This window comes from Silurus aristotelis, assembly GCF_946808225.1.
Source record: "Silurus aristotelis genome assembly, chromosome: 3".
In the NCBI taxonomy this organism is placed as follows: Eukaryota; Metazoa; Chordata; class Actinopteri; order Siluriformes; family Siluridae; genus Silurus; species Silurus aristotelis.
This window is the reverse complement of record NC_139576.1, coordinates 19,339,140-19,357,416: the sequence shown is the minus strand read 5'-3', so window position 1 is coordinate 19,357,416 and position 18,277 is coordinate 19,339,140. Positions and strand designations below refer to the sequence as shown.

Sequence of the window (18,277 nt, the reverse complement as noted above, 5' to 3'; positions counted from 1 at the left end):
AACCTCCTGGCACGTTTCATCAGTTATGTAGAATATGTTTGTTTGCTACAGACCATAAGGTGAAAGGTTTTTCAAAATCCATTGCCTTTTTTCACAAACACAATGTAAACAACTTGCCTTTTTTAAGGGTGTTAGCAAACTTGCTTTTTTGATTCTCTATATAGCTCACTTACCTCAGTGTTTTGGCAAATGATTATTTTCCACTGTGACAAGCAGCTGTGTTTAATTGAGTACGAGAGCCAAAATATTTGTACATTTTTGGCTTTATCTCCATGACTCATTGTTTACCCATAACTAAGTGATTTGATTTCTTACTCCTTGTAGCCTGTGATTCACTCATTTAGTCATCGCACGGGTGATTGACAGACAGTGACGGCTGTCAATTTATGCTATAAATTGTTTTACAGTAGCCATTCGTGAGTAAACACAATTTAAACTAAAAAAAACAGACTAAACCCATAAATAAGTAAAGATTATTCAAGCTTGGTGCAATCTGAGCACATAAAACCTCACCTTGAGAACCCGAGCTCCCTTTGGCTGATGTTGCAGCGATCTGGTACCCTTCCATTCTGCTTGCTGATGCTGTGAGAAGTATGAGAGTTTAAGGGTGGACAGAACACCCCAGAGAAGTAATGAAACACAGCTGTTGCTGTCACTCACTCTGTGTAGTGTTCATCTGCCCAGGAGAAATCAGAATCCGCAGGCTTTCAAGCGGACGTCAGAGAGGCATCAAGTTGAGGGACGTGTCAAGACAATGTCACCTGGGCTGCAGCAAAGTAGTAACCTGTATTCTGTACTCATGATTCTGCAATATGAGACATTACTTACACATCCTTGGGAAACAAATGGCAACTAAAATAAGACAAGCCAGACCTGTGCTGTCTCTGAGAAAATATTATTTACTTAAATCATGCAATATAAGACTGACATAATATACACAGAGTAGAGTACATAGACAAAATTTAAATGTGAAAAGCAATCATAACAGAAAGTTGTCAAATCAGCATAGATACAATTTATGGTTGATTCCAGTCTTATTGTGCAACTTGTTTGGTCAATAAGGATGAAAGTTGCTTTGAACCTTTACTTAGCAATTTGCAAATTATTCTATGTTGAGTGAAATAATGTAAGTAATAACAACAAATAATGTAAATTGATGTCCTGTGAAGGTGTAGAAGACATACATCTTTTCATTCTACCCCAAATGCTAATATTTGACCTTAATCAGTAGCCTTATTAAATGCAATCACATTTTTAAACACCTCTGGCTAAAGTGACAATAACATGGCCTAAACAAAATTTTTTTCTTAATCCCTCTGCTCCATTTGTCTAGTTGTATCTCACTGGATTTGCTGAACAGGTGCTCTTTTCCTAAAGGCATCACTACTATATATTTAGCTAGTGAAACCTGAGAATGCTGTTTTTTGATTGGCTAGTTGGAGCACATGATAACTGGAGTGCAACTGCGGCTTTGAGCTGTCACCCAGCGTTTCTCAGGAGGGAAGAGTTGGGGAGGCTCTGGCAGCTTGGGAAACACTATAATTTTAAATTCACTGGTAAGAAAAGAAATTTTAAAAAGCGAACAACAATTCAGATTTCCCTCTCCAGAGTGCATAGTGGATTTTCTATACTTTTTGCCATTGGATGGATGTGAAGCTGAGGGACACAATCTCTTATGAAGCACTGTTCAAGCTCCTCTGACCGGGAAACATTACAAGAACTCTTAAAACCTGTTAATGCTGTGATGTTGGAACTTCACTCTCTCTCTCTCTATCTGGAATCTATGCATCTACACTTTGGATCATTATCTGGGGCCCCTCGCCACTTTGAATGGGAATTTGCTTAAATTCTCAGTTTCTCTTCTCCATTATCTTCTCTTTAATGAAATGATTATTTAATGTGAAATTCTGTGACTTTGGTGCTAAAAAAGGCTAGTTAGTATGCAGTCCTATATTTAACCTGTAGCCTCAGAAGGCATTGCACTTCTGCTAGCTAAACAAAGCCAGCCAATCAGGTTTTGGCATTAACTTTCATGACACATAGCTGGGACGTCTAGGAGCAGCTGTCTTGAAGCTTCATCCAGGGGCTGCAGCTCTTTTGGGGGTCTTGGGTGTCAAACTGTTTGACCAGCTGAGGCCTGCAAAACCTTTTATACAAACAACATTTTGCGTAGTTCAGAAAAAAGTGAATTCACATCTCTGTCTGTGTTTAGGTTTGCAGAAACACATTAAGTTGAATATCAGTTTGGGACCCTAGTAGATGGAAAGTGAGGACCTTTCTGATTGTACAGTCACTGAATAAACTACTGGAATTGTATTTGGTCAGGTATGTATGAATCTGTAAGAGGAAAATGTTCTAGCATGTCTGCATTACATTATCTTTGCTCTTAGGCTTGCTAGATGATTTGAGGCCTATTTTTAGTATGGGTTCATGGTGTGCCCTTCAAGTGATAGTACAGAAAGAATTTTCTTTGGTACAGATATGTCACCAATGATTTATGATTCTGTTATGGGAAATTTTGTTTAAGCTTCAATATAGTTTGTTTCTGTAGATCTCATTCTTATTTGCATATAAATGATGTGTAATGCTTGTTTATTTCCTCATGTAGATCCATTAAGGGTGTCTGATGATGGACACTGATGATTATGAGGACGATTATGGGGACGAAGTGGAAGAGGTAAGATATAAGTTGGCCTCTTGATGTAGTCTACAGGTCTATTGGCAGGTTCTATGAATAGAGACCTGAGATACCACCACAGTCAGCAGTTCAGAGTGCTCTTACTCCAATATTCATGACTAGAGCTGGCTCTCATTTCAGATCACCTTCTCCCAGTACCTCCCATAGTATAGACTAAGACCTAGATTTGACACCCCTCCTTCCTCCCCAAATTTATCCCAGCGTTAGTAGTCAGTAATTACGGATTCCACCTTCAGTATCAGAATCCTGGTTATGTATGACACAATATATGTGCAACATGATAAATGATTTGTTCTTTGTTGTTACTGTTGATGATGTGTTATAAAGCATCTTATGAAAAATGCCTGAATGGAAGTAACCATTGTTAGATATGATATTCTCACACTTGTTGTGGAACCTTTATACTAACAGTGGGAATACGTTCTGTTCACTATGACAAGATCCCCTACAAGCTACAATCAGAGCTGCAAATAGAAAATCCACACAATTACTACTTTTAAAAAGTTTAAAAAGTTTAAAAAGATAGATATGTTCGTTTGCAATTTCAAATTTGTTTGCAATTTCAAGATCAGAATACTGTAACGGTATATAACCAGCCTGTTATTTTAGTTAATCAGCTCACAATTCAAATTCATAACTTGGATTAGCATATTACTTCTTGAAGCTGCCAGGGGCTCTTGTTCAAAGGCATGCATACATGTGCTAATTGCAAATCTGTAACTTTTACATCTTTTTTTTATTTTTTATTACACATCACAATTCAATTCAGTATATTTTATTTAGTTATATACAATCTTTTAGTAATTTTTCTAAAAACCTACCAACTCTTGTATATTAATAGCGGATTATACCATCTTTATATCTAATGTATTTTTTTTTCACCATTAGTGGAACAGTAGTGTTCAGCTTTGACATGGGTTATTCTTACAGTAGATACAAATATAGCAGTGTACATCTGCAGTGGACTTGCAGGAAGGCAAATGAGAAGAGAGGAACTGTAAATCACACTCATCAAGACTTCTAGCCATTAATGTCAACGCTTTACTAGGAGGGTTTTCAATGGTAAAAGACACCTGCAAGTGAAAAAAAGAGAGAAATCCTTAATAGAGTGAAGAACAGAAAGTATGGGTGAAAGGGACAAAGCATACATTTATGTATCTGAACAGTCTCACATATATTATTTTGGGATTAGCTAGACACTGTATCTTTTTTCAGTTCCATTAAGTGTATATATATCTGAGAATATGTAACATGATTTAGATGTTAAATCTTTTTGAGTGTTTTAAAATTATTATTATTATTATTATTATTATTATTAATTCTTATTATTATTATTATTATTATTATTATTAATATTATTATTATTATTATTATTGTTATTATTATTATTATAGTTGTGGTAGCAGGACTGAAGAACTTGTATAGAAACTGTATAGAGAAAATAAAGTGTATTCTTTTAGCAATGAATCACCAAAGTATGTGATTCAGTGTAATCGTTTCTGTTTGTCACCATGACATTAAATTTAGCTGAAAACAATAATAGATATGAGATCATCTAGGTTCTTATGTGTTCAAGCCCAGGAGGCTTAGTCAGTCAGATCTATTACAGGCTGCTGTCAAGCAAAATAACCCTATTATCATCCCAAAAAAATGATTGCAAAAATTATTAGCACTATTCCATCCTATTAGGAAATATTTTCTTGTACTAATAAGTAGGTAAAATAAAGGGAAATTAGCTATTTCACTGCAAGCATCAACCACACACACACACACACACACACACACACACACACACACACACACACACACACACACACACACACACACACACACACACACACACACACAATTTTTTCTGGCTTCTGTGAACAACCTTTTAAAAGTTTAGAGTTTGTGCTATATTTGTAGTTTGAGGAGTATACGACTGTCTACACTTCCTCAACCAGCTCACATCAGTCTCGAGTTGGAGAGGTAAATGGCCTTCTTCCAGGGTCCTCTGCTGAAAGATATACACATTGTCATACTGCCTGATCTTGCCTGATCATGAGGGTTATTCCACTGTTCACTTCTGAATTACAATAAATCACAAAAAAACCCAAGAAGAGGCATTGAATTATTAAACAAACCTCCTTGTTTAACAATTCACAATACAGTAAGAAGAGTTGGTCAACACATTTACATTCATAAATATGTATTACAAACACTGATGAAATCACCCTCATATTCAGATCAAATAGAAAGCTGTAGCTTATTATAGCTGAAAGCTTATTAAGGAACATGAGTCTTTGCAGCCTATGTAGAAATCTTTGCATGTAATTTCTGTCTTGAGTTGCTTGACTGCTGAGTTGCTTGACTGCTGTCCAAAGTAGCATTATGCTGCCTGGCCTTAATTACTTTAGCAAGTTATCTCATGAACACAAATGTACATCCATCCATCTTTCCATCTATCCATCTATCCATCTATCTATCTATCTATCTATCTATCTATCTATCTATCTATCTATCTATCTGTCTATCTAACCATATGTCCGTCTGATTGTCATGTATATATACAGTAATCCCCCGTTTGTCACGGTTGTTACATTCCAAAACAAAACCGCGAAAAAGATGCCACCTCAAAAAAGTTTTTATATTTATTGTTCAAGCCGCAAATCATCCTCCCACATCTTTTAAACACAAACAGAAAACATTTGCAAGAATATAGCAAGATAATTATTTTGTAAATACGTAGAAATACAATAAACTGTATCACATTTATAGTAAGTACATGTACTGTACAGTATGAACATTTTACTTCATTTTATAATTAATAATGATATTATTTTTATTGATAAATGTAATTATTTTAACATAAAACTCCATCAAAATAATTCCCTGTAAGTTTTTTGACCTATCGTGCTATCTGAAAGATACCAGGAAAGTCAGCTAAACAAATTAGTTATGTGGCAAATGCACTTCCGCGATAAACCGGGGGATTACTGTGTGTGTGTGTGTTTGTGTGTGTGTGTGTGTGTGTGTGTGTATATATATATATATATATATATATATATATATATATATATATATATATATATATATATATATATATATATATATATATATATATATAAATGTACATCCATCCATCTGTTGTAAGTACATGTACTGTACAGTGGAACCCGGTTATCTCGCCCTCGGTTACCTCGACAACCCTATTAAGTCGACGTTTTTGAAGTGGAACCGCCAAATTCTCGCTTTTTCTAAGCATTTTTTATCGGTTATGTCGACTTTTTTTTATGTCGCCGAACCCTGATATCTCGAGCACAAGGGGGGAAAATTTGCCATTTAACGTCGGTTATCTCGGTGCAGCCGCAGAAGAACTCACGGAAGTGGCGGAAAAATCAAACCTTACAGCTGCTACAGGTGTTGTATTGTATACTGGTGAATCTCTGCTGTTAGTTAGTGCACATATGCCTTTTGTTGTTAAATGTTATGCGATGAACGGGAGGCGAAAACGGAACGTGGGATGAGGAAAAGCATAGAATGAACACCGGCAGGATCGGGGGGGGGAATCCGCGGTGCGCTTTGGGAAGAAAAGAGCAGCCGTTGAGAGAGTGCCGGTGGGAAGACACGTACCGGGATACACATGAGCGATAACAACGACCGCCGTGAACCAACATATACCACCAATAACGGACAGTGAGAGTGTGGAAGTTTAAATAGGATCTGGTGATGATGATAAACGAGCACCATATGTGCGCGATTAAAGCCGGGAGCTTCAGAGAAAGCGGCCGAGAAAACACCTGACACGCTGAAGGGGGCTGAAGGGGGCGTGGCAGGTGGATTCCTGACAGATAAACATGGACTGTATGTATTTTTATAGCATGCCTTCATCAAACAGATCGCGGCAACGCTGTTGTGTAAAAAAAACACGTGCATGCACATTCTCATTTATTAACACACATCATGTACATAAAGAAATTTCAAGCACGTTAGTATATTGCCGCCATTTTGATTTTCGTTTATCTCGATCATCGGTTATCTCGATGCTTTTTGGCGACCCCCTAGGACATCGACATAACCGGGTTCCACTGTATATACATACTCAGTGAGGAAAATAAGTATTTGAACACCCTGCTATTTTTCAAGTTCTTCCACTTAGAAATCATGGAGGGGTCTGAAATTGTCATCGTAGGTGCATGTCCACTGTGAGAGACATAATCTAAAAAAAAAAATCCAGAAATCACAATATATGATTTTTAAACTATTTATTTGTATGATACAGCTGCAAATAAGTATTTGAACACCTGTCTATCAGCTAGAATTCTGACCCTCAAAGACCTGTTAGTCTGCCTTTAAAATGTCCACCTCCACTACATTTATTATCCTAAATTAGATGCACCTGTTTGAGGTCGTTAGCTGCATAAAGACACCTGTCCAAATCATATATTGTGATTTCTGGATTTTTTTTTTAGATTATGTCTCTCACAGTGGACATGCACCTACAATGACAATTTCAAAACCCTCCATGATTTCTAAGTGGGAGAACTTGCAAAATAGCAGAGTGTTCAAATACTTATTTTCCTCACTGTATATATATATATATATATATATATATATATATATATATATATATATATATATATACACACACACACACACACACACACACACACACACACACACACACAACATTTTCCATGCTATATATATATTGCATGGAAAATGTTGAAACTAGCTAATCCGATATTAAACCTACAGCAGGTAAGTTAGCCTAGTTCATGACTTGCGATAAAACCTTACACTTTTAATGATTTCCTTGTTTTGCAAAGTAAAGCAGGTTTATATCATAATAAATCCATAGTCAATTGTTTACATTAGCAAAGCATTTTTGTCAAAGCTTTCTTATGCAGTCTTTTGGTGCTAATGTGGCTCTGGTGTCTCACAAGTATTTCATGACTGACTCTCTTCTTGCTTGTCCAGACTGGGCCTGAAGGACTTCCTGTACGTAAGGTCAGGAAGAGGGCCAAGGTGGACACTTCCAAATTCATGACCCCATACCTGGCACACAGCCAGAAGATGCTTGACCAGTACAGCCATGTAAGACAATAAAATAAAATAAAAAGAGCTAACTGTATTCTGTTCAAATTACAACTGTAATAGTTTATAATAGTATATTGTTTAGTAGTAGTAATAGTAGTATAATGAAGTGTTCTGTATAACATATATTCATGTAATTATTATTAATATTATTATTATTATTTACAGAACAAGTACAGGGAGGAATATGATAAGAACAAGGGTCAACCCTATTACATTACTGCTGATACACCTGAGATGACTCGCATCAAAAGGGCTCAAGAGCAACTCAGTGAGGTGAGGATTGGACTTGAATATTCATTTTAATGTTAAGATCACCACTTATTAGTGTACTGTTATTGGTTTCATTGTTGACTATAGTATGACTATAATATTATAAATAACAATCTTTTTATTCCAGGTGAAATATCGTATGGAAGGCCTGAAGTCTAAGACCACCAGCATGTATGATGGCGAGGCTCGTGAAATCGCTCATGTGAAGAATGTCTCTGATCTGATCAGCAAGGTAAAATAACATAGACTGTAGTAAATCCTATTGGGGGGATCACCTCCGTCAGATATGGCTAAATGATTTATGTGGTTCCTCAGGTCTTGTACAGACAGAAATGGGATGAGACCAAGGACAGATACTTACTGCCTCCTGATGCACCCGAGTTGGTTTTAGCTGTGAAAAATGCCGCAAATATGAGCAAGGTAGAATTTTTGGCCTTCCTAAAAAATCTTTCATATAAATAGCTATGACCTCAAGCCTTTAATTGTTATGACTGGTATTCTTGAACTGATTTAAATGATTATGCCCTGACTATGCTTAAATTAAAATGTTTATTTCTATCAGAAACTCTACACAGAAGATTGGGATATGGAGAAAACCATGTACTACCCATACAGTGACAGTCCAGAGCTCCGCAGGGTGGCTAAAGCCCAGGAAGTCTTCAGTGATGTAGGTTTACTCTTACACAATGTTCAACTTTACTGTCACCTAGAAGGCTGTTACAGTCATGAGAAAAAAATTAATTCATAACTTTTATAATCATACTCAATTTATAGACCTGATTTGAAGAAGGCAGTATATTAACTTATATAAATAAATAAAATAAAATTCTGTAAAAAGGAAGTTAACTATTACTCTCCTTTTAGACTTTTTAAACCATTTTGTTTCTGTGAGAACAAAGAGGTGTTGATGACATGGATTTTTTGGTCCTATGGACTTTTACTCAAACAATTATTTCATTCTTTACTGTACTTATTATGTTGTGCTATAACAGATAAGCTCATGTCCATATTATTTCCATATTATGTATTATAAGTCTTTTGATTAATGTTTGGGACACTTATAAAATGTAGCTGCGATTGCACAATTCTCCCTATTCTGTATATTAAATTATTTTATTGTCCTTTGCCTTAGATTAAATATAAGAAAGGTCATAATGAGCGCAAAGCGAAGTACACATGCCTTGCTGATCCCCCAGAAGTTGAACTGGCCAAGAAAAACTTTGCCAATCGAAGTAATGTAAGTAAAACATACAAATCATGTCAGTCATGTAACAGAGTATATTGTTTCTTAAAATGCTGTTCAACATGATCAAGAAGAGCTTTCATTAATTTTTAGCTTTTTAAATCACTGACTGACAGGAGTGTGAAAGAGCAACGTCTATTTTTAGTCACATCATATCTATAATGAGTTGTATCACAAAGCTTCAGAGAGGCAGAGACTAAACAGAGCTGTGACATAAGAATGAGTGTGTCTCAGAGACAGACAGGAATAACTTTCTGACCCTGATAGTACTAAAGAATTGTTCCAGAAGAGCTCATTTTCCCATAAACACCTAAACAAGTACATTTATTTTTTAATCATTGTTGTTTAATAATGATTAAATCATTTTTTGTATTATTTGTAGCTTGAATATCACAGGGATTATAACGAGAATGTCAAAGGCCAGTGGTGTGAAACCCCTTACTTTGACGTTGCAGTTGGCAAGATGGTCATGGATAACTTAAGTGAAGTAAGTAACTGAATAGTAGTCAACCATTTGATTTTCTATCTTCATTTAAAGAAAAGCCTTGCATTACAAAGGTATTCATAATGCTAAATGTTTTCTATCACATATTTCTTTCCCACTCAGAAAAAATATACTGCTGATTATGAAGATTCGAAAGACCAAATTTATTTCATGCAAACCGAAACGCCAACATACGCTTCAAACAAAATGGCTGGTCAATCTGCAAGCTCGGTGAGCTTAAACGTATTTCTCTTTTTGTGCACACATGAAAATAAACATAAAAGTGAGATAGTCACTGGTATAGTATTTTAAATAAATATAGAAAAGTTAGAGCGAGGTAGTCAGTGGTATAGTACATTTGAACTAGACAGTCATTTATTGTGTTTCAGTTTAGTCCGTTTCATTGCAATTTCTCATTGTCTAGTCCTTGACCTTTTACTCATAACAGATTATGATGACTGTGAATTTAAATGTTTGTCATGCAGATATTTAGCTACTGTGTTTTAGACTTGGGCCACCAGTTCCCATCAGTTCATTTCCTCAGTGACCTTGGAAGTCATGACTGCATTACAGAACAAGCTGGATTGCATATACGTGTTAAAATCATTCTGTTAGTGGATATGTGTCAGTGCAAGTGCTTTGTATTCTGGGTATGAATATAACCAGTGACACAAAAGCTATTCATAAGTTGGCACAGTGTAGCAGTTATGTTTACTGACACAGAATGGAAATTTAGGTGGTGAATTAGAAAACAGGCTAATGGCTCAAAACTAAAATAGATTGTGTATTGATTTGTGAACATTTCCCTCTTGTTTTTAGATCAAGTACAAGAAAGAGTACGAAAAGACAAAAGCAGAATCTCAGTACAATGTTCTCCCAGCTACAGAAAACCCCCTCCTCAGACAACTGAGATACGCCGGCACCATCTTGAGTGATGTAAGGTTTACTTGATGGATTTGTTTATTTTTTAATAAATGTTTATGATATGCATTTTAGAGTTTTTGTGCCCATTATATAATTTTTTACCTTTGATTATTTTCTAAACCTATTGTGTCAGACTAAGTTTATTCACGCGAATAAACTTTTGTCCACCAGGTGGCACTAATGGTTTACATTCTTTATGCTGCTGACAATGCTGGTGATGATTTTAGATATTATTGCTTGAATGTCTTTAATGTTTAAAGGCTTAACCAAGACAGTGAGGTTTAAGGTTTAAAGCTTGGGTTTCAGTTATTTTTAAAGTGATGCAAAGATGTAAACCACTACTCAGTAGTGCTGCATTCAGATATATACATGCTATTTACACTTATTTAAAAATCTCCCTTTTTTCTATTTTTCAGAAAGTGTATAAAGCACATTATGAGAAAACAAGAGGATCCAGCATTAATTACTGTGACACACCCAAGTTCAAGATGGACAGCGTACTGAAAAAGTTTAATGATGTGAGCCAAGATATTTTTTATTATTACAAAATAAGTATGGACTTAATAATAGATTAATCATGTATTGTCGTTCATTCCTTAGATGCACTATAAAGACAAGTATGAAAATGAGATAAAGGGCCACTATGTTGGGAGTTATGAAGATATAAACATGCTTCGCTGCCAGAAGGTGGAAGAGTTAAAGAGTGAAGTAAGTAGCTAGTTTGTACAATAGTTTACATATACATTTACTTGGGCAATTTCTTTAAATATTGTGCTTTTTTTGCTTCCAGAAAATGTATAAAGCTGATTATGAGGATATGAAGACAAGATGCTTCTTCCCTCAAACGTACACACCTGAATACGAGGCTACTAAAAAATTGGAACAGTGTAAAGATGTGAGTTAGTCAGCTATGAGACATGTTGACCAAATGGAATGCATTCAGCTTATATATTTAATCATTTTTGCAATTCCTGGCATAATTGTATTTGTGTGTTTGATTTATTTTCCATAGAAATTATATCGGCAACACCCAGGCACAGTCAAGTTTACACAAGTAACAGACTCGCCTGTCCAAGTACAAGCGGCTATCAATGCCAAACAGCTAAGTGATGTATGTCTCTCTTATCTCTTATCATTCCTAGCAGAGTTAATTTAAGTTGAATGCCTTTTTTTGACACAGACAATAAAAATATCATAAAAAAATATTATCAGAGTGTCCAAAATAATTACAACAAAACCTAGTTACTAAGTGGCATCAGTGGCATTTCCATGTGATTTAAACGCCACCCCAATACTTAGGCCACACTTATTTATCTTCAAAGGGCAGCTGCTGTTCTGTAGATAAAGTGAATGTCTGGAGATATTTAAGGACATTGCATACCAAAATCTCAAAATACCCTTTCTGACCACAGGGGTCAAATAAAAAGGGCTTTCAGTATTAGATATTTTATGACACAGCATTGCCATCTACTGGACTTGCCATATCTTTTTGTAGCCTACAGATAATGTTACCATAAAAATTATTTTCCTTTATTAGTGTTTGAATAATATGAATGAAAATTTTGATCACCTGGAACTAGTTTAATGTAAATCACTTATTTAAAAAAGTGGATTTTGGTGTGGATTTAGGCACAGCTGCAAAAAAAGAAAAATATTTTAAAGTATTAATATGAGGTTATTAACATCTATAGTAAAGAATTTATCTTTATTTTACATAAAATAAGTACATAAATAAATGTAATACTTTAATTTACATTAATCGACAGTGCTGAAATAAATCACAGCTTTCACTGATTGTGGTAATATTCTAAGTAAAAGGTTAACAGCAGGCCACACTATTAATCTGTTGTTTTGTACCTTGATGCAAAATGAACATGAATCAGATGTGCACTGAACACTGCTGTTGATTATCTTCAAATAACACACACCAAAAGTAGTTTGTTCTTTTTATACCCTTTTTTGCCAAGCCTTTAATTAATAAACGTATTTAAATTTTTTTTTAAATAAGTATATATTTAAGAATGACACCTCTATTTTATTAAATAAGGCAAATATATGCAGTTTTTCATGTTACAGAGAAACTACAAAGAAATCTGTCCTCAAGTCTTGTTGGTGTCGGACAAAATGCTTTAATTCTGAAACTTGGAGACTCCATTTATAATGCAAAATGCATGTCTCAGAAATTGTATAATTGAATGAACAATTCTTTAGATTATGTATAGGACCAGCTTGTAACTTCAGTATGTGCATTTCGAAACCTCATTTCTCTTTTCTTTTTAGCTGAACTACAAGGCGAAGTATGAAAAAGAAAAGTTTAAATGTTACCTGCCCCCTGATGACCCCTTCTTCATTCAATCCAGAGTTAACGCATATAACCTCAGCGATGTAAGAATTATCCATTTTAATACTGCATTATGAGTTTCATGTATTTAATGTTATTGAGTGATCGTTTATATTTTAACAAGAAACAATTCTGTGGTTTTAGACTTGTTACAAGTTTGAATGGGAAAAGACAAAAGCAAAGAAATTTGATGTGAAGGGTGATTCTATTCCCATCCTCGCAGCTCGTGCCCACACCAACATTGTCAGTGATGTAAGTAAACAAAGCTCTGTTGTTCCTAGAAACAAATTCAGCATTTAAGTGAACATTTCACTAGTAGTTTGATTGCATCTGAGATCACTGTATTATTCTTTTGTTAGGTAAAATACAAGAAGGATTATGAAAAGAACAAAGGACACATGGTTGGTGCCCTTAGCATTCATGATGATCCAAAGATCCTGCACTCAGTTCATGTTGCTAAGATCCAGAGTGAGGTAATTATTACATATTTACAAATCAACTAGATGGACATTCTGAATTTAAAAAATAATAATAATAATTTTATATGATTTTTCATTCAAGTAATATGTCTTTTCAACAGCGTGAATATAAAAAGGATTATGAGAAAATGAAGACAAAGTATCACACCCCACTGGACATGATGCTTGTTACACTAGCTAAGAAGTCTCAGGCTATTGCCAGCATGAGCGGTTACAAAAATGTCAGCAACCGCTACTTTCTGCCATATGACAGCATAGCACTGGACCTGGCAAAGAAAGCTAATGTCCTACAGAGTGATGTAAGCATGCATACAGCAAAGTTATATTGAGAGATGAAAGCTGAAAAGCTGAAGTCTAATGGTATACATATGCAGTGCTTTTAAGACATATAATTAATGTAGTTTTGCAATATTTGCATATATTTTAGAGAATTGGTTTTTAATTATTCTTATCTTAAATTGCCTTTTATATTAAGTACATGATTATTAAGTACAATATTTGTGTTGTACACTTTGCTGAAATTGCAATTTACAAGTTACAATTTAGTTATATTGGGTACAATCACTGTAAAGTATCTCTATCTTTCTTTACATTGTATTCTCACTTTTCATTTACAGAATGAATACAAAGCAGACTACAATGCCTACACTAAAGGATCTCCTTGGATACCTTATGGATCTCTGGATGTTGAGAAGGCAAAGAAAGCAGGAGAGATCCTGAGTGAGGTATAATTGTTATTGATTAGAATCTGCACATTAGCATGAAATCCCACAAATTATAAAATGTTGATCAAAAGCAAAATAAAAAAATAATAAAAAACATTTTGACTCAGTCACATGTAGAAAGTAGTGACACTTAACAGATGTTTTTAGGCTGAAAAGTGTGTATCATGCCTGGGATCCCCCCAAAAAATCCCTTAAAAATGTGCTCAGGTGCTTAGATATGATACTTCTGGGCCAAAAATGAAAGCGCTGTTACCTTTAATTTCAGGGATAAAGTAACATGCCTTATATTAAATAATATAAAAAAACCAACCTGTCATGGGCCATAAATAAAATGCAGGTTTTATCTGGTTAATCAGGTTTTATCTGGTTTAAATCCAAATGTATGTGAATATTTAAAGGGCTAAATATTTACAGATACATATACCTTCCTATATGTGCGATGTATTGTTTTGAAAATTATATTCTATAGGTTAAGAAATTTGGTTGTAAGGTTAATGTTTTACATTATATTGGGAGTCACATGATTTACTATATCAGAACAATAATTCTTTGCTGTTGTTTTTTTTTTTTTTTTTTTATACAGTTTTTTTCTACCACATTTAACTCATAAGATTTGTATTTTCTCAATCCAGAAAAAGTACAGGCAGCGCCCAGACACTGTGCCGTTTACTGCTATTGATGACCACCCCATCATGCTCCAGGCTAGGCACAATCAACAGATGAGAAGTGATGTAAGTACATCGTCTCAGAAAATGATCCAGACTTTTTTCTTGTGGACCAAACTGTACACCTTCAGACTAAATTACATTACATATAATTAAATGTTTATAATTAAACATACTTTTTTTGTGCATTACATCTGACATGCTTTCTATTTTGTAGCTTCATTATAAGAAAGGGCTTGAGGAAATCCATCAAAAATACTCATTGCCTCCTGATGTTCCAGAGTTCCTCCAGGCCAAGTGTAACGCCTACAATATCAGCAATGTATGTAAATATTTCATCTGAGGATTCCATTGAAGTTAAGACAATGTTGTTTATTACATTTTCCACATTGTTTTCAATTTACAGAAATATTACAAACTTGCCTTTGAGGATCTCATTTCGAAAGGTTATGACTTGAAGGCTGATGCTATCCCTGTTCGTGCTGCAAAAGCAGCGAGGCATGCAGTCAGTGATGTATGTACCCTTCTTTTTTATTTCCACATAACATGGAATATACACAGAAAAAAGAAATCAATGAAGCACTGATTTGTTATGCCTTTAGGTCCAGTACAAGAAAGTCTACATGAAGAACAGAGGCCACCATGTTGGCTTCCGTAGTCTTCAGGACGACCCACTGCTGGTCCACTACATGAAAGTGGCTAAGATGCAAAGTGAAAAGAACTACAAGAAAGACTATCACAAGGCAAAGCTGAAGTATCATACCCCTGTGGATATGTGGAGTGTTGCCCAGGCTAAACAATCATCTGCAGTTCAGACATATACAGGCTACAAACAGCCCCTTCATCATTACACCCTTTTGCCTGATGCCGTTAATCTGGAGTTGGCTCGTAACATGAACAACCTCTCTAGTGATGTAAGATAATTTTTCTTATATAAATTCAGCTGAACATGATAAAATGCCTTTTTAGTTTGACATGGGAGCCAAATGTGTCTAAATAAAGGGATTAAAGGTACATGAAATGTATGTATGCTCACAGTAACTTACAATTTCTGTCGAATTGCTCTTTTTTTTTTTTTAGAACAACTATAAAGCAGACTATGAATCCTCTGTAAAAGGTATTGGTTGGATCCCAATTGGCTCGCTGGATGTAGAGAAAGCTAAGGCTGCAGGCAAAGCTTTAGATGAAAAGAAGTACAGGCAGCATCCAGACACCATCAAGTTCACCAGCGTCACCAACAGTCCTGTAATGGAGCAAGCAAAGCTGAATGCACAGCAGCTAAGTGATGTGTGTAACATTGATTATGACACAATGACTTCAGGAAGGTATTTTTGAACCAAAACAAAAGCATATATATATATAAATGCCATCTCCTTGTTTTGCAGAGGCTGTACAAAGCTAGTGGAGAGAAATTTGTGCACACATACCATCTACCTCCTGACTCACCTGAATTTCTGCAAGCTAAATACAATGCTATCAATATTAGCAATGTGAGGAAACACACCATCATCTGTTATAAATTGTTAATTAAAATAAAAATATGAAATATTTTAGTAGTTAACTTTTTTTATTTTTTGCAGACATACTACACATATGCTCACAAGCAAGATCTTCTAAAAGGACACCATATGAAGCAAGATGCTATTCCAGTTGTTGCTGCCAAGTCCTCCAGAGATATCGCCAGTGATGTTAGTAACTATATGTTTTCTTTCATATGTATGTTTAAAATATGTTACAGAATGAAATATTTAACATTTACACATCGTTCTTTTTGCAGTACAAGTATAAACTTGCCCACCAGAAGGCTAGAGGCCATCATGTTGGCTTCCGTAATCTTCAAGATGACCCACTCCTGGTGCACTACATTAAAGTGGCAAAAATGCAAAGTGACAGAAACTACAAAAAGGACTATCACAAGTCTAAGCTAAAGTATCATACTCCTGTAAACATGTGGAGTGTTGTGCAGGCTAAACAGGCTTCCATGGTGCAAACCTATGCTGGATACAAACAGCCCATTCATAACTACACACTTCTACCCGATGCCATGCAAATTGATCGTGCTCGCAATATGATGGAAATTCAGAGTGATGTAAGCCAAATTTTAGCATACTATCTCCTAGTACAAATAAATCTTAGAGCTTGCTTAATTTGTTCGCATCTTAAACTGACAGAATGTCTACAAGTCAGAGTACAACAACATCTACAAAGGAGCAGGATGGATTCCAATTGGTTCTCTTGACGTGGAGAAAGCTAAAGTGGCGAGAGCCGCTCTGGATGAAAAGAAATACAGAGTTCACCCAAGCAGTTTGAAGTTCACTAGCCTGACAGACCAAATTAATATGGTTTTAGCCATGAATAATACCAAGCAGATGCATCCTGTATGTATTGCACTACTTATGCACTATTATTATCTTTACAAAAAATACATTATTTGTAATAGTTATGTTTTCTGGTGTTACAGTTTGCTTATAAGGCTTCTGGAGAGAAATATATGCACACCTACCACCTTCCAGCAGACAGCCCACAGTTTCTTCAAGCCAAGTTTAATGCCCAGACTATTAGTGAGGTAAATCACATGTTGAAAATGGGTCTTACCACAGATGAAACTGAAACTTTGTATGCATTTAAAATAAAATAAATTAAATAGTATTTAAAATGCTGCTCAACACTGCATAACATTCTTCTTTTTACAGTCACATTACAAATCTCAGTGGATTGAAGACATTGCCAAAGGATATGACATGAAGGCTGATGCTATTCCAATAGTTGCTGCTAAACACGGAAGGCATATTGCTAGCAATGTGAGTAAATTCACTTGTCTTTTTTTGTTGTTGAGTATATTAAACAGCTTGTCCACCACTTGGTCATTAATTTATGAGTTAAATGTGTTTACAGTTCCAGTATAAAAAAGACTTTGAAAAGACACGGGGCCATCATGTTGGCTTCCGTAGTCTTCAGGACGACCCACTCCTAGTGCACTACATGCAAGTGGCTAAAATACAGAGTGACAGAAACTACAAGAAGGACTATCACAAGGCAAAGCTGAAGTACCATACTCCTGTGGACATGTGGAGTGTTGCACAGGCTAAGCTAGCATCCGCGGCACAAACCTATGCTGGATATAAACAGCGCATTCATCACTACACGCTTCTGCCTGATGCCATGCACCTGGAGCGGTGTCGCACTATGAACTCTATTTCTAGTGATGTGAGTATTTTTTTTTCCCTTGAAGCGTATGCAACGCTGAAATCGAACAATATGTGGAAAGTAAAATTATACCAGCCATCATAGGGAAACCAGAGCAATCATGAAGTTGAAAAAACAATAAATAAAAACAATAAATAAATCAATGTCTATAGTTAACGT

At 35.4% G+C, this 18,277-nt stretch overlaps 1 protein-coding gene across 50 annotated transcripts in view; it reads left to right on the top strand.

Annotated features, from left to right (window-relative positions):
* The first annotated feature begins 1,455 nt into the window (after positions 1–1,455).
* Positions 1,456–18,277, top strand: part of neb (nebulin) — a 56,285-nt gene continuing 39,463 nt past the window's right edge. For 48 of the 50 annotated variants that reach the window (XM_083536594.1, XM_083536616.1, XM_083536606.1 and 45 more), the window contains exons 1-34: positions 1,460–1,556; positions 2,213–2,325; positions 2,609–2,677; positions 4,607–4,669; positions 7,661–7,777; positions 7,946–8,053; positions 8,178–8,282; positions 8,366–8,470; positions 8,613–8,717; positions 9,183–9,287; positions 9,676–9,780; positions 9,901–10,008; positions 10,597–10,713; positions 11,118–11,219; positions 11,302–11,409; positions 11,492–11,596; positions 11,714–11,812; positions 12,982–13,086; positions 13,187–13,294; positions 13,402–13,515; positions 13,623–13,820; positions 14,139–14,246; positions 14,879–14,977; positions 15,129–15,233; positions 15,318–15,425; positions 15,514–15,825; positions 15,992–16,198; positions 16,297–16,401; positions 16,492–16,599; positions 16,689–17,000; positions 17,083–17,289; positions 17,373–17,477; positions 17,605–17,712; positions 17,807–18,118. In XM_083536594.1, the coding sequence (XP_083392720.1) occupies positions 2,627–2,677; positions 4,607–4,669; positions 7,661–7,777; positions 7,946–8,053; positions 8,178–8,282; positions 8,366–8,470; positions 8,613–8,717; positions 9,183–9,287; positions 9,676–9,780; positions 9,901–10,008; positions 10,597–10,713; positions 11,118–11,219; positions 11,302–11,409; positions 11,492–11,596; positions 11,714–11,812; positions 12,982–13,086; positions 13,187–13,294; positions 13,402–13,515; positions 13,623–13,820; positions 14,139–14,246; positions 14,879–14,977; positions 15,129–15,233; positions 15,318–15,425; positions 15,514–15,825; positions 15,992–16,198; positions 16,297–16,401; positions 16,492–16,599; positions 16,689–17,000; positions 17,083–17,289; positions 17,373–17,477; positions 17,605–17,712; positions 17,807–18,118 (4,224 nt within the window). In that variant the 5' untranslated portion in view covers positions 1,460–1,556; positions 2,213–2,325; positions 2,609–2,626. Of the gene's footprint in view, positions 1,557–2,212; positions 2,326–2,608; positions 2,678–4,606; positions 4,670–7,660; positions 7,778–7,945; positions 8,054–8,177; positions 8,283–8,365; positions 8,471–8,612; positions 8,718–9,182; positions 9,288–9,675; positions 9,781–9,900; positions 10,009–10,596; positions 10,714–11,117; positions 11,220–11,301; positions 11,410–11,491; positions 11,597–11,713; positions 11,813–12,981; positions 13,087–13,186; positions 13,295–13,401; positions 13,516–13,622; positions 13,821–14,138; positions 14,247–14,878; positions 14,978–15,128; positions 15,234–15,317; positions 15,426–15,513; positions 15,826–15,991; positions 16,199–16,296; positions 16,402–16,491; positions 16,600–16,688; positions 17,001–17,082; positions 17,290–17,372; positions 17,478–17,604; positions 17,713–17,806; positions 18,119–18,277 lie in introns of all 50 variants that reach the window. The other 2 variants (XM_083536627.1, XM_083536621.1) reach the window with 2 other exon arrangements.